This window comes from Capsicum annuum, chromosome 3 (assembly GCF_002878395.1).
Source record: "Capsicum annuum cultivar UCD-10X-F1 chromosome 3, UCD10Xv1.1, whole genome shotgun sequence".
Taxonomy (NCBI): domain Eukaryota; kingdom Viridiplantae; phylum Streptophyta; class Magnoliopsida; order Solanales; family Solanaceae; genus Capsicum; species Capsicum annuum.
In genome coordinates, this window is record NC_061113.1 from 3,630,537 (window position 1) to 3,657,996 (window position 27,460).

General features: G+C 36.7%; 1 protein-coding gene across 3 annotated transcripts; it reads right to left on the reverse strand.

Annotated features, from left to right (window-relative positions):
• Positions 1-4,223: 4,223 nt before the first annotated feature.
• On the reverse strand, positions 4,224-27,447 carry LOC107864335 (small subunit processome component 20 homolog). Of its 3 annotated transcripts, XM_016710684.2 has the most exons (31): positions 27,220-27,446; positions 24,699-24,821; positions 23,700-23,857; positions 21,408-21,452; positions 20,750-20,828; positions 20,596-20,669; positions 20,325-20,431; positions 18,714-18,896; positions 17,896-18,099; positions 17,601-17,817; positions 17,442-17,516; positions 16,957-17,288; positions 16,416-16,614; positions 16,076-16,328; positions 15,663-16,002; positions 15,319-15,499; positions 15,072-15,212; positions 14,706-14,967; positions 14,155-14,571; positions 12,682-13,145; positions 11,376-11,512; positions 11,098-11,279; positions 10,659-11,015; positions 10,227-10,352; positions 9,922-9,987; positions 8,037-9,835; positions 7,673-7,952; positions 7,171-7,404; positions 5,785-6,297; positions 5,447-5,609; positions 4,224-4,852 (listed from the first exon to the last, which is right to left on the reverse strand). In XM_016710684.2, exons 1-31 carry the CDS (start codon positions 27,286-27,288, stop codon positions 4,599-4,601), a joined length of 8,034 nt encoding a protein of 2,677 aa, XP_016566170.1. In that variant the 5' UTR covers positions 27,289-27,446; the 3' UTR covers positions 4,224-4,598. The 3 variants fall into 3 exon arrangements, with proteins under 3 accessions (XP_016566170.1, XP_047264853.1, XP_016566171.1); XM_016710685.2 differs by lacking the exons at positions 4,224-4,852; positions 5,447-5,609 and having other exon boundaries at positions 6,052-6,297; positions 7,269-7,404; positions 27,220-27,447; XM_047408897.1 differs by lacking the exons at positions 18,714-18,896; positions 20,325-20,431; positions 20,596-20,669; ... (3 more) ...; positions 24,699-24,821; positions 27,220-27,446 and having other exon boundaries at positions 17,921-18,052.
• Positions 27,448-27,460: the final 13 nt, after the last annotated feature.

A 27,460-nucleotide genomic window follows, 5' to 3' on the forward strand; every position in this document is an offset into this window, starting at 1 on the left:
CTCCTTCAACCAATTGAATATTCATGGAAGAAGTAGATGATTCTCCTCGAAGTAATGGAGTATTCATGGATAAATAATTTTGATGAATTGAATATATGGAAGAATGAAAGAATTATTTTAGTGAATATATGGAGGTCACCGAAGCAGGTAGATATATAGCCACAGGCTATAGCTTCTTCCTTGAAACTTACTAAGTCCTTTGACTTTTTTCTCCGAAAACACGTTCCATTATAAAAATAAAAAAAAGACAGTTCGGTGTATTAAAGTTATTTCTGTCAGAGGCTGTCACATTAACTTTACCAGTTACTCTGAGGCTCTCTTTCTCGATCATAAAAATACGAAAACTATATTTTTACATTGTTTATTTTTAAAATAAATTTAATTATAGTCTAAATTACTCACAAAAAGATAAAGAAAACAACTCTAATTTATTTTATTTTATATTCAAATACAGTTTTAATTTTCAAATATAATTTTTAATTTTAAAAATAAAAATTATTTTTTCTATTCTTAAATGAAATATGGGTTAAAGCCCACTTAATTTGGGTCAAGTCATTTACAACTCCTTCAGAAGTTTAACCTAAATAAATGGACAGTTTCACAAGATATTTCTTACTATTCCCTCAGTCCTATTTTATTTGTTTCAATATAATATAATACAAAATTTCTCACAAATTAATAAAGTACAAAATTTCTCAACCTATTCTTTCTAATCGGGCCTCTCGGTCTGACAATTCAAAAACAGTAAAAATGAAATATTGAATAAGTATTATTTACGTTCCAAAAGTCAGCAAAGCAAACCAATGAAGAATGAACCATTATGATGATTCGATGGAGCTGTTACTTTTTTTTTGGGTTTTGGTTTAAATCATCTGGTGTTCGGTACCTGCTTTTTAAGAGTCCGATTATATTCGAATTCGCCCCGCATCGGGCTCCAAAATGGGAGAGCTCCCAACAGAGTGTTTGTCATACCCAGGATCAAACCTTCGACCTCTGGGTAGGTTGGGGCACCCCTTTCCGCTGCGCCACTACTGCTGGTGATGGAGCTGTTACTTTTTTGTAGCACCATTGTGGAATGTACTACTCATCTTTTTGTCAAATCTAACATATATTATGATTCGACTTTTCTTCGCAAACAAAAAAAGTTGAAATTTCACACCGAAGAATGAAAGGGTAAAAATGAAACAAGAACAAGAAACTCATATAGTAATAATAAGCAAATAGATCTGTAAGGGAGATATTTAAAATCCAAATAAGTCGTTGAACCATAGAAGTCCCAAAAATACACCTGTGAGAAAGATTAAATTGTATAATTGAGGGGTATATCAGACCCTTTCTTCCCTTTGGTGAATAATGAAGTCTTTAAACAAAAATGTTTTATCGGTTCGGTTCGCATTGGAAAGTAGTTATCCTTTCGACTTTGTGGTTATTGATTTATAGACATGTTAAATCGTTAAATAACCATTAAAATATCGATATATTAGTTATTGTTTAGTTGGTTATTGATTGTTATTGTTTTTTATTTAATCGTTACAATTTTTTCAGATACAAAAAAGTTCACTGAAAATAAATAAGAAATCCCACAACAATAAAAAACTACGAAAGATCGATATCCGGTCAACCTGAAGAAAATGATATTGAACATATATATACACACATGTATATGACAAATATAAGGCAATATCTACATCCAAAATGGTAAGAAATAAGTATAACATAAGCCATGAATTGAATATATTGACAAAGTAAAACCATTTTCGATTATCGGTTCACCAGTTAAAAATATAAGATCAAACAGAAACCTGAACCAATTATAACCTAGTTGATTCTCAGTAACTCTATACCTGAACTTTCATCTTGCCGGTAATTGAAGATGAGTGTTTTAATTCTCCGCCTTGTAGTCTCCTCCATTTCCCCAACCCCAATGTTCTATAAGTAGAAAAAGACTAAGAAAAGATAAAAACAGAAAATAGAAAAACAAGAACCCGAATAAGAACGATCTGAGTTCTTCTGGAATCGGAGAATAAGAATGATCGACGATTGCTTTCAAAGATGTCACGTTAACATGTTGGTCTGAATATAATAGATGTATCCCTATCTTCTTTACTATATCTTTGTGCTTGAAAATGATAGTTATGCTCGTGGACTGTTATCTTTTCCCCGCCTTTGATCTCAGCAAAAGGTTTAATTGAGTATAATATGTAATATACACATGATGTATATATACTTCTTCGTGTTGTTTGAGTATATGAGTATCGCGCCCTCTCTCTATCGGATACAGTAACAAAGAAATGTCCAGGAGGAAGTAATGGATCTTTTTATAAGGGGAGATAACAAACCAGATCGACAACCATTCCTGTTCAGGGGTACTGTAAAGGGTATGCCTCAGGAAAGTTTCGGATTTTTCAGACAAGGATTGGGCTGTGTTTTAGATTTAGAAAACAGTGGGTGGTCACCACGATTGCACTGCGTCGCGGTGCCTATGGCGATGGGCCACTTGAAACCTTGGTCTCTATGAGAAAGAAATGAACATTAGGCCTAACTCAACCTCAAAAGCTAACTCATAAAAGAAGGATTGCCCAAGACCATATAAGGAGATCAAGGACCCTTTAACCCACCGATGTGGGACTCCAACACTCTAAGGACGAGGCATGAAAGGGTCGATAAAGATTCTATGACTGCTTTTATTGGCCTTTGAACCTAGACTTCCCATTTCCAAAGTTACAAGATTTGTTAGGTTTTCAACAAATTCAGGCAAATGATTTATACCCATTGTAATTGCACGAAGAGACCTTAGATTTTGCATATCTCCAAGGCCAATAGGTAGTTTTCGTATAGAACAACACGTAGAAATGTCCAAGACTCGAAGGGATTTTAGCTCGCATATTAATTGATCGATCTCCTTCAAACGTGAGCAACATTTAATCTGCAAAGTTTGAAGACTTCTTGCACCATTGAAGTTCGGAGTTTTTCTGAGCTTCGAGCAATAAGAGAGATTCAGCTTCCACCTTGGGCAATGCTAAATGTAAACCAAATACAGTTTCAAGTAAGAATTTCTTTCACTCGGTTGAAACAAGAGTATACGTGAATGAAATAGTAGAATTGAGTAACAAACCTGCAAATTCAAATCGAACGCTTCCATTCCATAACACTCCCCTGCAGATTTAAAACTACAAGATTCGCACCTGAAAAATTAGATGGTACAGATTTTTGCCAAGACAACCATTTGATCGCCGTGGGAAACAACCCTCCACTAACATGTAACTCATTGATTTCAGGCACCCTAAGTTTCTTCATTGGCTCAGATGCCTTGGTGCTCAAGTCCATTCCCTCTAATTCCCCAGGTTTATCTAACCTCAGTACTTCTACATTTTCAGAACCCTGTGGTTCTGTTAAAATAGAAGTATCGTAAATTAAGAGAGAAAAATGCCTTATACACGAATTGGTGCACAAACAAAGAGAATACACAATGTACAAAGGTTATGGAACTCATTTTAGCTTATTGTTTCTGTTTAAGTTTATCAAATTCTTTACCTAATTCCCCAGTTTGCTTCCGAACTTCATTAGGAAGAACATCATAGAAAATAGGCATAACTCTCTGCTTCAACTTCTCTTTGCATCCAAGTATTTTAACCAACTCATCCAAATACCAACGAGACGATGCATATTTTGTTGACAATACAACAATGGAAATGTTCGAGTTTTCAATTCCTTCCTCCAGTGCCAGTGAAATGACAACTCTTATCGTCTTTGAAGACGTGATGACCTACGAATGTGTTACGTACGTCTGGACCTCTAAAACTCAGAAATGCATCATAAAAGAACTTCTGTTTAATTAATGTGTTTTATAAATAGTAGTATATCTTTTTAAAAGGGTGCAACACCCGCAACAATTTCTCATATTGCTGTTATGATCATCAATTGCCCAACAGTCGAGCTTTGCTAAAAGCTAAACTCAACTTGTAAGTAACCTGGGACATGGTACACGGTTTGAAATTTCTTCGAAACTCCATCCTCATCTACAACCATATCTCTTTCCTTAGAGTAATCGCATTGAGGTAACTTGCCAATCAATTTCCACGTGTTAGTTTTAATCGAAAATATTTGAACATAATAGCCATCTTTCCAAGTACTCGCAATCACAACTCTAATTATTTTGTAATCCGAAACATGGCCGCCTGGGATTATTCTTGGCTCTATGATGGTCGGGTTCCACAAAACAATTATGTCATAAGAGACTTCCCCAACAGACTTACCATTACTTAAAAGCCTTAAATTACAATGTTCTCTAGTATTGTAGGTAGGTTAATCAAAGAGCCCCCTATTATTCACAATACAAATTCAATTCTTTTAACTAAGCTTAGTGCAAACTCAACAAACTAGCACTATACAATGGAAAATGTTGATTACATAAATTAAACAAAATTTTCTATAGAAGCTACTGCTATCGAAGATGCTCAATTGTTCACACCTACACTAGTACCTATGTTGCTCGGACTCTTCAAAAATGTCGATGGGTGCACGTTGGATTCTCTAAAAGTAGTGTATTTTTGAAAGACTCGGGTGCGGCATCCAAAGTGAAGAGTTCGCGCAACTTACTACATCCATCTTCCCATCTTCATTGTCATCATTTTCCTTTTCTTGTGTGCTTTATGCTTTTCTGCAATCCTCAGCTTCCTCTTTGCATTTCTCATTGGATTAACCACAGCAATGACCTTCTCTTCTTGTTTCCTCTTATCCCTCTTGGATTTGATACTCTTCCTTATATGACTGTAGATTTGGACAAAACTCTGCATTCCTATAACTTTGCTTATGCTCCCCCGCACTTCTTCAGCCATTTGTTTCACGTCGTCTGTGAAGATGATGCAAACATAATTATTATATATTAAATGAACTATCCAAGGGACTACAACGTTTAATTACTCGGAAGCCAAAAAGAAAGTGAAGGGCATTTGTAGATGGTGGGAGAATTTACTTGATGGGAACTTAGGGACCGTTTGGACATGATCTTTTCCCTTTTTATCACAAACAAAAAAATAAATCAAAACAGCGTTTGGTTATACATTCGGCTGATACGAGTGAATTTTTTCCATTCACAACTTCTACCTGTCCAAATACAAGTTCAACTTCCACATACCCTTCTTCAACTTTTTTCATATATCACATTTTTTATGTCCAAACGCCTGCTTAAACACCTTGAAATTACTGACAGACGATGCATATTCCATGGCTCCATCACCTTTTTCCAAAATCAAGTCTCTTGGTCCACATTTTTTCTTACCAAAAATATTTTCAAGCCAACAAAAAGTGCTTGGATTATAATTGAACCAAATGATTGAAAGGTAACATAAACTTGTGCAACTACCACTTTGTGTGTAAGATAGTACGGACGCTTGAAACAATAATTTTGCAAGAGATTTAAGCGGATCCACATGAGAGACCGTACCTGATATAACTTTTCCGGCAAATCCTTCACAAACTTTGTACAGGGGAAACAGCATATGATATGCAAAGCTTTGGCAATCAACCTCACCTTCAGGGGACAACAATCTACTCGGATCTATAAGCTTTGGTGAAACTGATTTGAAACAATTGAAGATAATTTTCATCTGCAAAAAAAATTCACATTCCACGGCAAGAGTCAGGTACTCCTAGAACAACGTATGGGAGAGTAAGGCCCAAAAATAGCAAGAAGAAAAAAAAATTACAGAGAAATGACTATGCTAAGAAATTTTTTGCTAGTTGGGCAAACAGAGATGCCGTGAATCTATATTAACTACCCACCTGCATATCCTCCACATGAAGGGAAATCTTTCCCATTGTCTTAAGCAAATAGGAAATGACCAAGTAGCGCTGGCTTTCTTCTTCTTGGTCGCTAATGTCGGACACGAGAGATAAATAGATGTTTTTCCCTTTCCTTGAGTCGAGCTGTTGAAATGCCTTAAGTAGAAGACCCTGCTCATCATGTTCAAGGGTTGACCAGAACTTGTCTCGATCTTTATATTCATTTTTTCCTAAGAATGAATGAAGAGTGCAAATTGAAAAGACGAGATTTTGAAAAATGAGATCACTGGCAGCAGCATCAGTCTGCAGCACCTTCAGCTGACAACAAAGAGAAGTAGCTATGAAGAAAAGTCCACTTGGCCTCATCAAAATGTAAGTTCCTTGTCGCAGTTCAAGGTTCCCTTTACAATCCTCAGTCACAGTGGCAAAGTAGCAAGCTACAAGACGGTTTGATATGTTGCGCAACCACAGATGCGGATGCAAAAGCAACTCGCAGATTGCTTCCCACAGATCCTATGCGATGTCAGTAAAAACAATAGTCAGAAACGAAATATCAAACAAAATGAATTTATCCACAAAACAGGACAAGTTATCGACAATCTGGAACTGGGAGTGTGGTAGCTATGGGAACGTAGTTTGCCCAGTACACTTTTTAATTGATAGACTTTTCCCAGCATACTCGTCCAACTTCAAGTTTAAGCACTTGATTCTCAAATACTTCCCAACTCCACACCAAGTCTGTAGTTGCAAACTATCTTTTGGCATGCCTAGGTTGAGGCCCAATGCAATTTCATTAAAGTGCTTTTAGCCACACAAAAGAGGTACCAAGTAATTTCTTAAATCTATGACAAAGCAAAATGAGGTCCAGTCGTTCACATAAGTCCCCTCGTACATGTAATAAATTGGACATATTATGGATGAGTAGATGACTAGGTTTTATCTCTCCCATATTTTAAGACCATAGCTAAAATAACAAAATACAGCAGCACTAACACAATCTGATATCCAATTACTAGAGGAAGCACTAAAGAAATAAAGGAGAGACAGAAAATATTTATTTTTGCATTCTACAGAGACAAATATCCATTCCATAGAGGATTGATAGAGAAGATATTGTATCCTTTTACATTCTACAGAAACAAACATCCACTCTGTGCCATAGAGTATCAAAACAATGTCTCAAAAAGCACTCCACCAGTTGTGCATATCCATTAGCTCCATGTAATTTCAACGGAAATAGTCCGGATGCCAGGCAAATTTTATAAATGCCCACATGTCATATTTACAGAAGTAATCAGTTAGTACCTAGTTGTGTAGTCACTTTAAGTACCTAGTTGTATAGTCACTTTAATTTCAAACAAAAGATTATAAGAAGGGGATCAATACCTCAAGATCCTTTCTGAAGCACAATCTAGGAAATTGATTTATTATCTTCTCAAACAGAACCAGTGAATAATATGCTTCTTTCCAAGATGAAATCGTACCATCATTGGGTAGATCCACTTGCTTATTTGTAGGAACATTAACAGCAGATTGCAAGATGTTTCTCACAACAGGCAAGAGGCTATCAATATACTTTTGGAAACCATCTTTAAGTACCTCAATGAGTAACCCCAAAACCTGTAAAAGAAATGATGAAGCCTTGAAACTCTTTTTCTATTTTTGATGAGGAAGAAGTTATAACTCAGATTCATGACAAAATATTTGGGTCAGCTCGTCCATCTTTCAGTTATTTCATTCATTGTTCATATATAAACAAATACGAAAAAAGTAATGACATGTGGAAGTTGTAATCCTTCTTCAGAATTTCCAAACATGCTCCAGAATCAAACTAATCAGGTATGATGTAATTGAAATAAAAGAACAGTTTGGGATTTCACTCCCTTACCTGTGCTGCGGCACTCCATAAATGTGGTTTATCTCCCAGATACCAGGACCGACTAAACTCAAGAATTGACTGGAGCGAACGGGGGCTGACTCGCCCAACAAGTAACTTAATGACTGTACCAGTCATTGAGCGGACTCTGTTGTCACGGTCATTCGCCAGACAAACCACCAAATGAAGAAAAAACATCTGAGATTGTTCATCTATGATGCTAACTGGAAATTTCATTATAATAGCATGGAGCATTTCAAGGATGGCTTCTCTTCCAGTTGAATGCTCATATCTGAAAAATTCAAAACCGTCATTACAGAGATGTCATGATATATAAATTTTACCAAATGAAAGAATTGATTGTGCCCTTACGTACCTTAAGTTTGAAAGTAAGAAATCAAGATGCTGTTGTAGACGTTTCTCTGATATATGGTAGTCCAGTAAAAACTGCAGCAAAATTTGGCTGCTTTTCTTACGAATTGATTCAACTTGACTAGTCACCATTAACTCTGCAACACGTTTAACTATATCATAGATTTCTGCAACTACCAATTTCCTACTCACTATTGCTTTCAACAGTGAGAGAGCCACAAAAGAAGGATTTCTTTCAAGATCAACAAAAAGGGGAAACTGGATTAGCATATGAAGTTGATCCGTAGAAAGTGTGATCTTAGTGCTACGCAAAAGCACAGTTAGCAACTTAACGCAAGACTCCAACAATGGATTACTGGAAGTTACTGAACCTTGAGCAATATTCAGTAATGAATTCTTTATCTTCTCAGCCTGAGATTCAAGTGATGGCAAAGGGAGCCTCACCACAGGAGATAAGCACCTAAGCGAGGCAGACATGACATTCTCATATTTTGAGTTCAAGCATTCACTCAATAATCTTACAAATGGATCTAGCATTGACAACAACTGCTCATCTTTCTTGTCAAATTTCATGTTCTTCATGTAATTTTGAAGCACTCCAAGAGAAAATTCAGTAATAAGATGGGAATATCGTGGATCAATGCCGACTAACTTATCTGATTTATCAATCTGGCTGCTTACTCCATCTTTCTTTTGCTTACTTTCCATTAAAGTCGATGACTCTGCATGCCCAGGAGATTCATCTCTTATGCCATCTTTAATTAGACCATATCCAAAGATAAAGAGTTCCGTCTGGTTTACAGAAGGATTACACTGTATTCCAGCAGCTATATGAGACAACATATTCTCCAATTTTGTTTTTACTTTTGGAGTCAGCTGCTTTTGTAAATGACTAAGAATTGGCGCAAGCAGCTTCAGAGCATGTGTTTTGAATGTGACGCTTTGGGCGATCAATTTGAGAGTATCATATGACTTTTGCTTCCTAGTCTCTTTCATCTTTGAAGCAATCTTTTCAACCTCTTTCTCCTCCGAAACATCACTAAGTATATCATTTACTGCAATTGAGAGAAGATCCTCTAAACAATAATCCAACTTCCCACTACTGGGATTAAGAAGAAATTTTGACAGCAGAAAATTGAGAGTGAATCCCAAAACGTGCAATTCAAATCCTCTCTTCAGAGTGCCTTTCAAAACTTTGACAACAAATTGCAAGTACTCCAGCCCTAGTTCTTTTAAACAAGCAGCCAAAGCAGCTCTAGCTTCATCACGAACACTTTCCAAACGATTCTTAAGGAAATTCGCGATGCGATGCACTATAGATGGAAGGTGCAATTCCATGATGTCTCCAGGAAGTAGCTTGAGCAACTTGAGCAGAATTAGACTGATGTTTACATTGAGATTATCCGTATCAGCAGTCAACATTTTGTGTACCCTGGGAAGCACATCCTTTTGGAGGCACATTTTTATTTCCGCAAGTTCGCTGACTTTGCCCGACTCTATCAAACACGTATTCTGAATATCTTGCATAGAATCCTCGGTATCATTATCAGGAGGAGTCTCTGAGAAATGGAACTGGTCCAAAATGGAGCTTATTAACCTCAATAACACCTTTTGTTTATCTGGTTTCAGTATCATCTCCCGAAAGCATCTATTGAGTAATGCATAATACGATCTCCACTCCAAGAATTTAGAAATTGATCCAACAGCTTCCAAACATGCGCTTCTAATATTTTCACCCTTTCCAATTTGACCATCAAGCAACATTTTGAAAAGAAGAGGGATAAACACTTTATTTATGAGAACCTGCACAAGAATTATTCCAAACTATTAGTACCCTTTAGCAACACAGAGCACAAACTGATGCTTAAAATAAAGAGGCAAGTAACCACCTTAGACAAATTTCCAGAACTGATGACATTCTTAAAGCGTAACAAAGCCCTCGCTCTCCTGTGTCTCTGAATATACAAAATGAAATGGCATAAGGTGAGAAAGCACGGAAAAGAACTACTTTTTGGACCATGTGCCCTTTGAGAGAACAAATAGTGCATCATGAGAAGCATAAATAAAGCATAAACTAATACTACTAATGGAGAAGCATAAATAAAATGGAGCAGTAATTTCACGCCGACTTGAATAACTTGCAGAGTAGATATAGCATACACCAAAAATCTATAGCAATATGGGAGAAACTTACTTGCAAATGCACAATATTGTTGAAAAAGTCCTGCTCTGGATCTGCACTGTAAAGAACTGCAAATGATTTGAAGTCTTCTACTGTTGGAAGCTTCAGGACCATATCTCGAAGTAGATCGATCCATACCTAAAATCAGAAAACCAACATTAGCAGAACTTCCAGTCATTGTGGAAATACATTCCCTGCCTACTAGTTACTACAGCCTGAAAATAACAATGTCCCTCCCGCGACAGTCAGCTACTGACCGGTGAGAGAGGAACCTTGAGGCACATAGATGGAAAAAACACGCCACACAAATAACCGCTAGCAATTCAAATAACTCATTCAAGTGTTGATGGTTGGAAAATGCAAAAGGAAAGCAGAGGCAAGAAAGGAAAAGAGAAGGAAGTAACCAGATGACTAAAGCTTTCTTTCAGCTCTTATATTCCATACCTTCTGGATTGAATCTTCTTTGTTCATCGCAGTACCTATGTGCTTCAAAAAGAAGTTGCTTAGGATATGCCTAACCCAGGCTCCAGGAGATCCATGTTCAGATTTCAGCTCTCTATCAAGCATTTGACTAGAAAACTCGACAAATGAAAGCAACAATCTATATGCACTCTGCCTCAAAATAAGATCCTCAGATGACATATCATGTACAGCATGTGACAGAATAATCAATGCATGCTCTTCTGGGACAGTGTGGAAAAAATCTGCACCTATCCTTTCATAAGCAGCAATTACGGTATCATAATCGAGATCTCCCAACTCTACAGTAGACGTGGCATTCAAATCACGAAGAAGCTTTGCCTGTATGAAATTAAAAGGTGTATTTACGTCAGCAAACACCTAAAGCAACAAGGTAACAGAAAACTAGATGGGCTAGTACTACCGTAGAATGTACAGAAGAATCATTAGCTGCGACAGCATCAAGAACATCACAAATAGAGGTGCGGGCATCCAAGCTAGCAGAAATTACGAGTGGAGAAATAGATTTGATTATCTTTTTACTGCTTTCACTACCCAATGGTTCTACGATATCCTTGATAATCTGTAAAGTGCCTACACAAATCTCTGCAGGAAGAAAGAAAGGTGATCTTAGAAAAAGAGCAAGGACATGAGACCAAACAGATCCATCTAAACTGTGAGATAAAACTGAGAGACTCTGACCAGGGTCTTTGGATCTCTTTGACAGAAGCGGAAGCAAGATATCAAGAAACTTTCTTGCAGCCAACGGCCCCTTTATGTGCTTTGATAAAAGCTTGAAAACACTGAGCTCTTTTTCCCCAGGATAATTGACAATCTTCCTGGAAAACGTGAATAGATCGGTTAAAAGGGGAATTGATGCTAGTGCATTTCATATAACAATTAGTTAAACAAACAGCATGCTAAGTTCACTTAGCCATATAGGGTGGATGACATGCACTGGAATTGATGCTAGTGCGTCTCATATGACAATTAGTTAAGCAAACAGCATGCTAAGTCCACTTAGCCAGGATGACACACACTTCTCTCTCTCTTGTGGTTATGGGGTGGGAAAATTATGGAAGAAAAAGTAAGAAAACTACAAAGAACAAGATCTAGTTGGACGGGAAGATGCACGTGTTCTTTTCTTTCCTTTGTTCCTTGGGGGGGGGGGGGGGGTACCATGTCATGTATAGGAACAAACCATCAAAATCTCAATCTCACTGTCCCTACTTACATCCCTCCCCTCTCTTTCTCTCCTGCTCATATACAAGTCCGGGTATAGGATAAGCAGGGAACTAAGGAGCCAGGTCTTAGGGAGAACAATGGCACTAATCCCCATCAATTTAAGAAAAGATGAAGTAAATAGAAGAACAAACGATACAGGAACTCAAGTTGGTAGCTCTGAATAGCAGCGAAGAGAATAGACAGTGAAGAGAGACGGGATGCTGAGGAAGCATTATGAATTAATGTATGAGGTGCAAGCAGGATAAGTTCATAAAACTCAGGAATGTTCAGACACAACTGAGGAATTTTCCTTCACTGAAACAGTAGTTGTCTAAGACTGCCACATTTTCTATTTTTTTTTTAATCAAGAGTGCCACAACATTCTTTCAGATGATATCTGAGTCCTATCGGAAAACTCATAGTTACCACTAACCACTGCAAGTAAAACTGTGGTCAGAGAATACTTGACCATTATGTACATTATCATCCATCAGCATTTGATGTGAAGATAACACGTTTTGATCGGCTCTCAAATTGTTAAAACGTCATAACACGTCATATTTTAGGTGACTGAAAATTTGTAATATCAGCTAATGAAGAGTTAATAGGCCAGTAAGTCACAAGCCTAATGAATATACGATTTAAGCTTTGTGCAATAAGCAAGGAGTTTTCAGCATATGGGTCAATTTTGAGCATAGTACCCATATTGAAGTCTATAAATTGACAGAATATCCAAAGAGGGGAAAGAAAATAAAGCAACAAAGCTAATTTCACATTTACATACCTCTTAGGTGCACCATCATGTACAAAAAGACTATGCAAACTGCATACTAGCACATCAATGTGAGGAAGCAGTAATCTCCTAAGCAGGTTGTTTTCATTACCCAGCTCAACATCAAGATTCAACAGATTCTCCACAAACTTGAGAACCGAGGAAATGATGGTATCCGATGCTGTTGAGACTGCTAGCATCGAAAATATATCAGGTACAAGATTCTTTTCTCGGGACAGCAGAGGCACAAGTTTGGAACTTCTACTCATAGCCAGAAAACAAGAAAATAACGAGCTTGGCTTCTCGCTACTAGTGCCTTCCTGTTTGAAATTAGCAACTAAGGGTTTTACTGACATAAAGTACAAATCCCAAAATTCAGGGCAGAAATCATGATCTTCGTATTTGCTAAGTATAAAAGAGATGATCTTCAGGCATAAAGATCTCAAATCCTTGCATTGCTTTGCAGCCATGTTTGTCTGCACAAAATAAAGACATTGGTTAATAAGCATTTTTTAATATAGTAGTTTCTAACATTTTCTAATACATACATTCAGTTTGCAACTTCACCACAAACACAGAGCCTCCTTCAGTTTTCTCAGAAATTATATAGAGGAAACCTATGTTAGTTCAGCAGCTAAAAATCTTGAATTCATCTCGAGACCAAACGTGAATATATATGAAAAGAAAATGGTGTACTACACAGAATGTTCCTGTAGCCTATTTAGACCAAAATGAAATTTACTCTAACTCGAAAAATTAGCAAATTCATACCTCCCATCCTTTCCCCATTCTAAGCCATAAATTTATGACTTAACTGACCAAACCACCATCTGAAAAGCTACTCCCTCCGTTTCATAATAAGTGGTGTTTTTAGCTTGGATACACCCTGCAAGAAAACTACCAAAAGAAAAAGGGGCAGTCCGGCGCACTAAAGCTCCTGATATGTGCAGAGTCCGGCGAAGGGCCGAGTCTATCGTATGCAACCTTACCTAGCATTTCTGTCACAAGCTGTTTCCAAGGCTTAAACCCATGACCTCCAGGTCACATGGCAAGAAAAATACTCACTCCTAAAAAGTAAGAAGTTTTGTACTAACTTACCCTTAATCAAATGTCTTGAAAGGAGTAGCTCTTTAATGGTTCCTTAGTTATGCAAAACTTAAGCCTATTTAAATAAGGGTAAAATTGAAAGAAAAAAAACATCTTCTTAATTTTGTGAAACACCACTTATTTTGAAACAAAATGAAAAGGTGAAAACATCACTTATTTTGAAACGGATGGAGTACCTCTTTTAGGTTATTGCTCAAGGGTGATCTAGTCAGAAAATACTAACATTGTCAACCACCAAAGTCAAATCAAGGGATATACAAAATCATTTACCAATATTTAGTGTCAATCACTTAATACAATAATTATGGGCAATAGATTGAGTCCTACAATTAAAAAAAAAAAAAAAATTTCTAAACTTGCAGCAGGTGATGACATTACCATGATTTTATCCTCTACTTGGTGACCATGATCGGCCAGCCCCCTATCATTTCTTGTGCCTTCAAGAGTTGATGTACAGCTGTCCAAGAGGCGTACAATACATCCCATTAACAAATCAAGAAAAGGGCTAATGTGCACTTCATCAAAAACAGCTACAATATCCTCAACTACATGTAGAAAACCATATCTCTTCTTCCATGAAATGGTGTCGATGCAATCTCTGGAAAAATGCTCCAAGACACTAAATGAGTCAAACCCATGCTTTAGAGTTTCAGGTGTAGTCGCTCTCTTTGCTGCAGCACCTTGTGAAGCAGATACAAGGGGTTTTATCAGCAAGGCAAAGAAAAGAGGAAGTTCTTCAACATCTAGCTGCGCTAAGAAGCCAAGAATCGCCTTTCGATGATGGACACTTGCATGCTAAGATAAATAATGCATTGAGTTACTGTATTATACTGAGGGTGAATAAAGGAACCAGAAAGAATAGGAAACCAAAACTAAACACAAAGCTGGATTCTAGAGGCCAGAGAAAATTGAATAATATTGATAAATACCTTACGAGAAGCAAGTGCCTTTAACTTTCTGACTTTAGGAGCCAGTACTCTGATAACAACAGGCACAAGGAAGGTTCTATGCCTTGTATCAACAAGATTTGATTCCCTAGATAAGCTCCATGTCGTGAGCTCCTCCCTCAAACTTTTTGAATTGATCAGATTTTTTAGATGCTGATTATACGGAAGTAAGAAGTCATCTTTCCAATTTAATAGGCAATCAAGGACCTTAGTTTGCAAGTCAGCATCATCTTCCTCAAGAAGTCTGAAAAAAAAAAAGGAAGAAGAAGAATACAATAATTAAGTAACCCCAAAAAGATTTAATAAAGTACACTAATTTTGCTATCGAGAATAATCCAAAACGCAAACCTGTACATCAAAACCTCCTTGAAGAATTGATTGAGATAAAAAGATCTAGGGTTTCGCATCAGTCTAAATAAGGACAACCATTCTTGAAGAACGCTTTTCCACTCTTTCCCCTTACAACGCTCCTGATTGTATAAATCCACACTGCATTTTCAAGAACAAGCAGATAAAACATGGATCAATTGGAGAAGATAGAAGCAAACACACTTTCTCCAAACCTTAAAAACTATAGTTGAAAAATAAAATGCACCTCTTAACATCTTCAATATCATAGCCTAGGAACTTCAAGAACAGCGGTATGATTTGTCGTGAACGTGATTCAGCAACAGAAGGAATTCTCTGCAAGCACTGAATCAATAAAGAAAAAATTGTTGCACACGACGCACCATCAGACCCTGGAGAGACATAAGACCTGAAGCTTCCATTCAAATCTGCAAATATATATCACAGTAATTAACACTAAAGTGAAACCACTGCTGATAAAAAGAATAGACGGTCAGCAAAACAGCAAGCTCGGACTATATGAACTAAAAGAAAAGCTAGCCAACAGATCAAATTTATTTTGAGGTTCGGAATAAAATAGATGGAACATACTATTAGCTGTCTCTAACAATTCCCCCTTGCTTTGAGAAGCTTCATCATGAGAACCCAGAAAAACTGACAGATAATGACCAAGGTACTCAATATATCTATCCCACAACAGCCCAAAGTATTGACCGAGGAGGACAGCTATGCAGTCCAATGTCGGGTTCCACAAATAGCTAAAACGGTTATGAAAGATCCCAATAATTCCACTAAGAACAACAGGCATATACTCTTCAGCTACCCTTCCAGCAGATAAACTCATCTGTATTTTGGATATCAGTAGGATGACTTTTCTACTGGTTGCAATGGAAAGAGGTGTTTCTTCAATCAAAAGTAGGAGATGAATCACCTGGAAATATCCAGGAAATGTTTAGTGACAGAAGAAATTATATAACAAAGGAGAAGGTATCACAAATTCATACATTATTGGCATGGTAGTCCACAAGAGTAGTCTGAGGATTATCCAATCTCATTTTCTTCTCAAGGGGTTGTTCATTAGTACAACTGACTTCAGTCAACGGTTCGTAGTGGCACAATATTCTCAAGGTCGAAAGACGCAACTTCTTGTCGTGGTGGCTCAAATTTGCAGCAAACACGCCTAAGGCATCCACCAATTTACTCACTACAAGTTCTGGATGATGCTTTTTATCGCTTGTATCAGCTTGGATTATGGACCTTCAAGCATAATTGTAAAGGCTTACCAACTGAAAGGACGAGCAAAAAGTGGTACAAAACTTGACTTTCAAACAAATGCCAACATACCCACAAACTGAATCCAAGAGATCAGCTACTGCAGACAACACTTGAGAACATGTCTTGTGCTTCCTTGCCAGATCTAAGAACCTGCTTACGACAGAATCATCACATCTTGATTTTTGATTGTCCAGTGACTTGATATAAGACCCCAATGCAGCACCAACCAAGCTCTGCCAGGTAGTTCTGGGATGCCCAGCAATGTTAGCTAAGAAAAGCAAAGCACACAAAGAAGAGTCAGAAAGAGAGTTATGTAACAAATTCTAGTGCCAAAAAATCTCTATACATAAGAAGGAAAAGGTCACAACTACAAGGTCCTCAAAGAACCCGTCACTGTCTCGGCTGTGCTCTGTTTCTTATAGAAACAGATGTCACATTCTAGCATACAGCCACTAAGGTCCATTTTGTGAAAAAAATTCCCCAATTTTTAGCATTTGGTGCTTGAAATATTTGTTATTTCGGGTGCCACAGATGCCAAAGGTCGTATAGAACTTCGTATAGCTAAGCTTGTCCCTAAGGAATCTAACTCATCTCAGATAACATGTCTTACCAGATTCAGTACTCAAAAGCTCATCTAGAGCATTAACCAAGTCCATTAGCAATGACTCATTCACTGAACCACCTAGTATATAAGGATAGCAGCCTATGATTCCCCACAGTATGGCTAAGTCATTTTCTTCAATTTGGGTAGAATATGGTTCCTTTTGTATACGCTGAATCCAGCGACCAATGGCTTCTTGGAGAAAAATGTGAATTCTTGAAAGCTTCTCTTTTGGAACCTCATCCAAGAAGCTATGTCCTGGTACTGGCAGCCTCTTAAAAAAGATCTGCAGCAAATGTATAACCTCTTCTTCTGAAATCTCTATCATATCATTTAATGCACTGAAATGGCATTCGAAGGTTGAGATATGTTAGCAGCCATTATTTATTACCAAGAAAGATATATTACAAGACCAGTAAGCAACCAGTCAACCACAATTCATCCCATGAAGAATGCTTTCACGAGCAAAAACAAACCAGGAACAAGAGCAGTACCTTATAATGATAGTTCTAAAGAAATGAACAATGCAAGGGTCCTTCAGTAGAATATCTTCGAGAAAAGACAGCAAACTACAACATTAGGCAATTGTTAGGGAAACAAGAAAGAAATGTCACCTGGAAGACGAGCTCACACTAGCAAAAGAAAGGCAATACCTTTTATTCCTCAATTCAAACACAGGAGCCCATTGCATCGAAACCGAAGAGAGAGTGGAAATATTATTTGCTCTATATAGACCGTCAAGAATGCAAAGCATTGACTGCATGACTTTGTCAATAATGTTTGATGTTTGATCAATCGCTTTCACATTAGGATAAGGCAGAATGTAAGTCTGTACAAGTAACTGGATCAATTGAAGCACCCCTTGGTAATCTGGAATAAGCAAAATATCTTAGAAAACCATATCATAATTTACTAAGGCAAAGCACATGTACATCACTTATAACCCACCAGAAATTTTTTGAATGTAACTAACTTGCAGGGTAGAAACAAGAAGGGACAAAAGGCGACCAAGGTGCAATAGCTGGCTGTGAGATACACACTCAGTTATCTCCTCATATAAGCAAACCCACATCAACTCCAACTCAGTAGCTTCCAATTCCTCACATAACCTCTGCAGTGTTAGAATAAGAACTTGAAGAATGGCCTCAGCACCTACACTTTGCAAAAAAGCACAAGTCAAATGGAAAAGTTAGACCCAACAATATGACAGTTTCACTTCTTATAAGGTTTGTATATCAATTTCATTGCTCCAAACAATAATTAAAACCATAAGCTAGCAAGAAAGCATTAAGATGAACTGAGTACACATGATTAAAGTCAGGAAGAATTTTATGTTATATAATACTACCTCCATTCAATTTGTGTGTCTTACTTTCCTTTTTAGCCCTTTTAAAAAAGAACACCTATGTCCTTTTTTGGTTAGTCTTTAATTCTAACTTTCCACATGACATGTTTAAGACAACAAGATTAAAGGGAATTTTGGTACATTCTACATATCTTTAATTTAAGATCACGGGATTTAAAAGTCTTCTTACTTTTTTAAACTCAGTGTCAAGTCAAAACCAGACAAACAAATTGAAACGGAGAAGTAAATTTTAGACATTTTCCCCTCCGGATCATCGGTAAAACACAATAAATTTTTTATATCCAATCACCCTGAAAATATAAAAGATGGAAAGATCTAATCGCAATTTTATACGGATCTAGCACTTCCAATTTTTTGCAGGAAGCAAAATAGAAAGTACCGCAATAGTAGATGAGCTTACCCCCTGTGAACTGATCACCTATAACAAACAGAGACTTGTCAACCAGTAGGCGTAACACTTGTTCAGCCCTTGAGTGTAACCTGGACGAGCTTCCTCTCACAACATACCACAATAGTGAACTGACAGCAGACTTTCTTATTTCCAATGGCTTCTTTGCAACTTCAAACATAAGCTTCCTCACTCCTGTTGGTTTCAAGAAGTTACAGCAATGAGGAATGTTAAGCTCAAATAGCAGCATTCTTACGTCTCTCACCCATCATACAAACAAAGAAAAGTATGAACAGAAAGATACACAAAAGAGATCAGAACTGGAAGGTACTGCCAAGTAATACCTCTTGAGTTGACTTCCACAAGAAATGAATATCTAAGTAACAACTGCAATTTTATTCTGTCTAGGCATAGGAAGAGCGACATTGTCCTAAGCCCTTATAAGGAACTACAGAGATGCTTGAGAATATACGTCCTAAGCCATTATTCTCAAGCATCTCTTCATAACGTATTTGATGGTATTTAACACTTCTTTTCGAAGAATAATGTTTTTCTAATTTCAGCCTAGGGTTCTTATTGTTATATTCCCATGAAACTAGCATATCAAAGAGAAAACTGCCAGAAGCATTGAGCATCTCTTTACGGGGTTTGTTTACAAAAATCTTTGTACAAGCTTATTTACTACTCAGTTCTTTAATAATTTTTTATTTAGAAACGAATATGGTCAATGAGTCATTGTCATACGGTTCTTATTAGGGTTCAACCAGGACTTCTATGATTATTCTTGATTTGCACGATGGGATGCCAAACCCAGATGCACTGAGTAAGAAACCAAGTCATAATAGGTATTTTTCTTCTTTTCCTAGTCTTCTCAACTACCTCACAGATTACTAGCATTTAGCACCTAAACGAGAAAACCCCGTTTTACTTGATCAATGTATTGTTTCGAAACAACAGTTAACACATTGCATAACACTTGACCAGTTGAAGTCTGATATTTCTGCACTCATCAAGCTGTATCATCTAAACATCATTAAAAACTTAAAGGTCCAATAAATGAGCAGGACAAAACTAAGAACACGAAAAGCTGGTGATGTTAACTCTGTCCATATCTACATTCCTATGTAACCATATGAACGTAGTACACAGCACAAGAGGACAAAAGAACATGAAATAAATAGGACAGGGAGTAACGATGGTAACAATGAAGGAAATTAGAAGAAATCTCTCAACTTGGACAAATAGTCTAACTATGCTGAAAGGCAATAATATATAATAGTGAATCAGTCTCAAAAGGGGCAAACAAGAATACAGCCATAACACATATACTTGAAATGGCACCTAAAAATTTCATAAACACAAATTATGCCAGTTTCCATGCATTTCATTTCCTTGGAGATAACGAAATTGTTGAACCCCAACGCATTGAAAGCTATAAAAAAAAATTAAGTCATCAAAGAAGGGTCATAAAAGAGTGATTAAGAAGCTAAGACATAGAACAGTTGATTCTTACATTTTGAAACTGATAGCTTAAAACAGGTCAGACATTCTTATGCCATAACTAAATACCTAAACAGAGAAATTTCTCCACAACACAAGATAACATGCACACAGGTAGAATACCTTTTATAAGCTGCTTAACAGGAGCATTTCTCAATATGAATGATACTGAGTCAGCCATAAATTCATGGACGTACTCCTTGGAATAATATCTTAATTGTACTGTTACCCTGTGGAGACAAGAGAGCGATAAGCTACTTACTAACACCCAAAACAAATGGAACCTCCAATTATTTACGTTTACAGGGAACAGCTTATAAGTAAGATCTGCTGAATTGGCAGAGAATCACAGTCACCTCTGCAAAGTGAAGCTTTGATAGTAGGATAAACTTACTTTAGAACATCAACAACATCTTTAACAAGATATTTTTGCAGGTACATCATAATACAAGACCATGACTTGAAAATCTGCAAAACAAAAAAGGATTAAACTCAGATCTGATATGAAGATAATGTTGAAGTCGGTATACATTACTAAAACCCAGTACCTGCTCAATTATAACTGGTTCTCTATCAGCACCACTTTTGAGAAGACACTCCAAAGAGTCAGCAATCCTCCGGAGAAACCTGGCAACAAAAATATGACTAGAATTTTTAAAGGAGCAACTTAAAACTGTTCTGCATGCACAAGCGTACTGAAGTATGAGAACATAGTGTAATAACCTAGCATAAAGATATGGGTAAAACTGTTGCAATGTATTATTTATGCCCAAACTTGTAGAAATACTAGGACGGGGTTGATTGGCACACATGACACACCCACAGATGTTCAACGTCTATGGAAGAATTTTTACCATTCCCAACACCATCAAATTAGACAGATGAAGCACAGGGAAACATATAAAACAAGGATAATGAAACACAAGTTAATTGAAAAGAACATAGTAACAAACAGAAACCAATGAAATGTATCAGTTTAAAATAGAAGAAAATGACCCACAAAATGAGAAGGATAAAAATAAAAAGACAACCAGATAAGAAAGAAAAACTGACAGCAGGCCCTACAATATTAGGGAATTGTTCCAGGAAATGAAGATACTATTTCCAAATGCTACTGGTGCGAAAATATAAGCAAGAAGCTAAACAATCCCCCACGATGTAAACCAACGTGAAGCAAGAAAAAAAAAAGATAGAAGCAGCACTCACGGTAAGAAGTCCTCCAGGAGATCTCTAGATAAGGCTGCAATCAACCTACAAAAAATTATAGCTTATCAATAACAGGACTTGACAATAATGAGAAAAAAGAAACACTTAAGCACTTCATCTCTGGTGCTCTAATAAGAAAATGATTGGAATAGTAACATACAGCAAAGCAATAGCAAAAAAGCATAAGTGGAAAACCTTTTTTAATTCTAAAGCTAGTAAAAATCCAATATTCCTTGCAGCCAACGGTGTGGCCTAGTGGTCAATTAAATGGGTTGAAAGTCTAAGCTCTCAGGTTCGAATACCAGCAGAGACATTCCCATCTTTCCTAGCCTTGGTGGCAGAGTTACCTGATATCTGTTGTTGGTGAGAGGTGGCAGGCATCCCGTGGATATAGCCGAGGTGCGTGAAAGTTAGCCCAAACACCACGGTTATCATAAAAAAAAAAAAGAAGCATATGCCGAAAACCTTCTTTTATTCTAAAGCTAGTAAAAATCCAATATTCCTAGTCTGCCGCAAAAGGTCATGTTTCGCAGTTAGCTTCTGGAGACTGATGAACGAAAATCTAGAGTTCTAGGAACTTTTTAGGATCTTCGAGAGCCTAACGAAAATCTGATGCAATAAAAAAATAACATTCACGCTTCCAAAACAATCAAACTAACAATATTTTTCTTCTTTCGTTTTTATTTTTTTTAACCAAGAAACCACCGAGGCTAGAGGTGTGTAGCTCAAAACTTGGTAGATAATGTATCTCTTCCTACACCATTTAAATACCAGGATTTTTCTGTGGCAGGGTTCGAACCCAAGATATGAACGTAGCCCACATCATGCTTTGTGCACTTACCACTAGCAAAGGACTATATTCAACTGGGAACAAAATACAAATCAAGGAACCTGAATAAGTCTTTCCCAGTTCTTTCTTTTATCAAGAAGTTTTTCCATGTTCATAAAAGCTCTAAATTTGGTCAAACAGAATCTGTTTTTAAGTATTTTGAATCTTTTCACATATAAGAGGTGGTAAACTTCCAAATTAGAGTGTTGGAACAAAGTTCTCTTGGGGAAGAAACAAGGGGGTCTAGGTCCAAGGAACCTAAAGCTACAAAGCAAAGCTCTTAGATTAAAATGGCTTTGGAGGTACTCCCAAGAACCTCAAGCATATTGGAGCAAGATCATCAAGGCAAAATACGGAGAAGAGAATAGGTGGCTGACAAAAGAGGTTCATATTCCCTATGGTGTTAGTCTCTGGAGATCCATCAGAGTACTTTGGCCTTTTTTAAAAAATCACATTGTTGTTAAAGTAGAAAATGGTCTCAAGACTTCCTTCTGGGATGACAAATGGTTGGGGTCAGATAGTCTTAAAAGTTTGTTCCCTCAGATATATGGGGTGGCTGTCCAACAACAATTGTATGTTGCAGACTCTTGGACACATCAGGGGTGGAACATCCAATTTAGAAGGAACTTCAATGACTGGGAATTGGATACAGTGACGGAATTTTTCTAAGTGTTGGAGGAATTTAAAGGCACAAATGAAAAAGCTGATAGATTGTGGTGGAATTTGGACAGTAAAGGTATTTTTAAGGTCAACTGTGCATACAAACTTCTATTTCAAAGAAGTCAGCAGCCACATCATTGGCCTTGGAAGCATATCTGGAAGGTCAAGATACCTTTCAGAGTTGCCTGTTTCACGTGGATATTAGCAAGGGAAGCGGTTTTAACTCAAGAAAACCTTAAGAGGTGAAGAGGGTGAGACAGTTAGTCATCTGTTTCTACAGTGCAAGATTATTATCAACTATGGAGGATTTTTCTTAGCCTTAGGGGTATTGTTTGGGTCATGCCCAACAAAATCACTCATTTATTATTTAGCTGGGAGGAGGCAGGAGCAAGAACTGCAGACAGAGACAGATGGAGGATTGCCCAGCTTGTATCTGGTGGACAATATGGAAAGAAAGAAATTCTAGATGTTTTGAGGGCAAAAACTGTGATCTACAGAAGATCAAGCTAAATTGTATCAAACTATTTCGTTTTTGGTGTAAACAGATATACTTGGAGGATACTGAGTCAATCATTGACATCCTAGGCTCTTGTTAGGATTTGATTCAGTTCTCTATTCTGATATGTTGTAATTATGGTTTTAGTACAACCTATGTACTATCTTTTGTTAATATACACAAATGTTACCTTCTCAAAAAAAAATACTTCCAAACTAGAGTGAAAAAGGTGTACTGTTCATAAGACAAACAAAAGCAAAAACCAAGTGAATCATCCTTGAAATAATCCAGTAAGTTCCCAGAATACCCGAGGATTGGCTCAAGGGATAATCTCCCTGTCATGTCCAATCTCGAAAGAAGTTTTGTGACAATCAGTTCCTTCTGCAGTATAATTTGCGGTAGCGTCTGTACCAAGGGAAATATTTCCTCGTAAAATGAAATAAAATCCTCAGCAGTGTTTAATTCCTGTTATTTTCCAAAGAAAAAAAAAACAGAGAATTAGAGGAAATCTAAGAAAGAAAAGAAAAAAACATCCTTAGAAGAAAATAACAATCAAAAGCAGAGAAAACCAACTTCAAAATCAAATGGCAAAGCAGGCTGAAGGTATACTGCATGGACTCTTCATTTGGTTAGACATATCGATGTCAAACGTGGTCGATGCCTATGGGTACTTCTAGCGAGTCCTTCGAACTACATTAAAATTTTTCTAACAGTTGAATGTGCTTGAACTGGTGCTTATAAGCATTGAAACTATAACTAAATCCACGTACCCATGTCCAAAACTATTTGGACAATGGAGAAACTTATAGAACTCTTTACCAACCGTTTCTGTATTTTGTTTTCCAGCCTCAAAGGGAAAAGAATTTGTGCTTGAACCCTTAGGAACTGTTTGGATCTTCTTCAATACAAATATGTAAACATTATCAACTGCTCAAAAAATATATAAATACTATCCCAAAACTTAATTTTCTAAGTAAACTTTGTGAAACAACAGCTTCTTCCCATTCCTCAAGACATCATCAACAGAACTGTTTTGCTGCAATTTTTTCACAAACATCAAATTCAATCCCATATAAAAAAATCTCCAAACAGAAGACTTGTAACTGTCACTCTATAGTTTAACTGTCACCAACAAAACCAAAAAGTTCACACTCCGCAGATGAAACATAAAGTTAATGCAATTCAACAAGGAAAAAAACAGTTTTAACAAAGAAATTCTCCCAAAACAAAGAATTAACCAAATATTCAATATTTTTTTACATATAAGGCAAAGGAAATCTTCAAACAAGAATATGGAAGTACATACTCTCCATTCCGTAAGGCAATCCCGGAAGAAGGAGGAACCTCCAGAGGGCTCAGCTTTTAAAGGGTCAAGATTTCTGTACACATCAATGTCAACATCCTCAATCCGCTCCGAAAATGTCTCGAACTGCACCATACATAGAACTCAACAAATTCAATCCCCACAAAAGAAAAGCAGCAATTGACAATCATAGGCACAACAAAAATCAGTACAATGAGCTCCGATCATGTACAAATTTTAGGGGTAGCAATTGCTTAATGTTATTCATACTTTTTGCATCATAGACTAGCAAAAAGGCTACCAGCATATACAGTAGACTGTAAATCGAAGTGTTTGATATAACTAGCATTGACATTGAAACTGAATCTTATGATTGAAGAAGAACAAGCAACTGCAAATAAGTTGAGATATTCAGGCAGCCTCAAGACAATAATAGTAGAAACAAAGAGCAAACATTCACGTAAAATGTCCAATTTGCGAAAATATAACAAAAAAAAAAAATATACAGCGGAATCCCGCTTGTGAGGTCTAGGAAGGGTGTATAAGTGCAGCCTTCCCCTGCCTTGTGAAGAAAGAGAAGCTATTTCCGATAGACCCCAGCTCAAGTAAAGCATATCAAACAACAAGCATGAAAAGTACTCCCTCCATTCCAATTTGTTTGTCTTACTAACCTTTTTAGTCCGATTCAGAAAGAATGCTTCTTTACTTTTTTGGCACTTATTAATTCTAAGTTTCCACATGTCATGTTCAAATCTACAAGATTAAAGAAAATTTTGGTACACCATCCTCAGTCAAATTTGAACCCCATCCAGCATTTTTATTAGGATCATCCTGCAAGAATATAACTTCACCTACACTCCGTGCTAGAAAGTGATTTTAACACTTCAAGAATGACAATTTTTGTGCAAAGAAAATATTTTTTGATAAGTTATAACAAACTTAAATACAATTTTGACATTTACAAGCTCACATAACAAAACATCCTCAGTATATTTAATTTTAAGACCTCTTCCTTACTCTTTCTTTAAACTCCATACCAAATCAAAATCGGACGAACAAATTGAAATGGGATGATAAAAACTAAAAACAATGAAAAAGAGAACAATAACAAACAACAATTAAGACATTACTGAAAACTAATATCTAAAGACTAAAATAGCAGACTAGTAATAATACAAATATAACTGAAAAGGAAAACGTGCTCGACTACCTACTAACATTCTATTCTAATCCTCGACCTCCATATGAACTTCCTAGCAACAACAATCGAGACAGTTTTGAATACTAAACCTTAAGAATAAAATAGCAGACTAGTAATAATACAAATATAACTGAAAAGGAAATGTGGTTAACTACCTATGAATGTTCTATTCTCATCCTCAAATTCCATATGAACTTCCTAACAACAACAATTAAGATTTTAAGAATAAAATAGTAGACTAGTAATACACATAAAACTGAAAACAACAGGTAATACTAGAATCGGAGAATAAGATAGGAAGAGAGTAATACTAATAAAGATTAAAGGACATTGGGTAATTGACTAAAAGCTATTTGCTACTCCTCAGAAGCATTTATTTTCTCCGAAAAGCTTGGCCAAAACACCTCACTTGTTAAAAATGAAACACTTTTTAGAAAAAGAAAGCACTTTTGGGGAAAAAACAAGGAATTGAAATGAAGGGAGTGAAAACAAAGAAGAAGAAGATATGAATACAACAAAAACTAATTCAGTTGCTGTTGTAAAGGAAAACAACAGGTAATACTAAAATCGAATAATAAGATAGCAAGAGCGTAATAATACTAATAAAACTGAAAAAGGAAAACACGTTCGACTACCTACTAACGTTCTATCCTAATCCTCTACCTCTATAACTTCCTACGACAAATAATATGATTACTGAAGCAAAGGAAAACAACAAGTAAAGGAAAACACGTTTTCTGTCCTAATCCTCGACTTCCATAACTTCCTACGACAAATGATATGATTATTCAAGCAAAGGAAAACATGTTCAACTACCTACTAACCTTCTATCCTAGTCTTCGAGCTCCATAACTTCCTACGACAAATAATACGATCACTGAAGCAAAGTAAAACAACAAGTAAAGGAAAACACGTTCGACTATCTACTAATGTTCTATCCTAATCCTTGACTTCCATAACTTCCTACGACAAATAATATGATTATTCAAGCAAAGGAAAACATGTTCAACTACCTCCTAACGTTCTATCCTAATCCTCTACCCCTATAACTTCCTACAACAAATAATACGATTACTGAAGCAAAGGAAAACAACAAGTAAAGTAAAACACGTTCGACTACCTACTAAAACCTCCATAACTTCCTACGACAAATAATACGGTTACTGAAAGCAAAGGAAAACAACAGGTAATACTAAAACTGAAATGGATTACACGTTCACACGTTCGACTACCTACAAACCTTCTATTCTAATCCTCAACCTACATATGAACTTCCTATGACTTGAAAACAGCACAGAAATTACAAAAAAAAAAAAAACTTACAGTGAAACGGCGACGACCGGGAGATTTGTTGAGAGATTTAACTGCGTATGCATCTGAATGTGTCGCCATTACTTTGCCGAGTAAATTGAGCTCCAAATTGCCCAATTTCGGCTGTGTGGGAAGCTGAGAAGGAGGAGAGAGGTTTAACAAAAAGGGTTTAACGAATTACCCCGTAATAGTAGACAAGAGAAGAGGAGGCGTCCTGTGTTTTATTTTTCCTTGGTTTTTTTTACGTTCTAAA

Coding starts and splice junctions, on each gene's coding strand:
- LOC107864335 (XM_016710684.2), bottom strand. CDS start 27,288: ATGGCGACACATTCAGATGCATACGCAGTTAAATCTCTCAACAAATCT. Junction 9,988..10,226: donor ACAATATTGTGCATTTGCAA/GTAAGTTTCTCC, acceptor TTGTATATTCAG/AGACACAGGAGAGCGAGGGC. Junction 7,405..7,672: donor TATGGAGTGCCGCAGCACAG/GTAAGGGAGTGA, acceptor TTTCTTTTACAG/GTTTTGGGGTTACTCATTGA.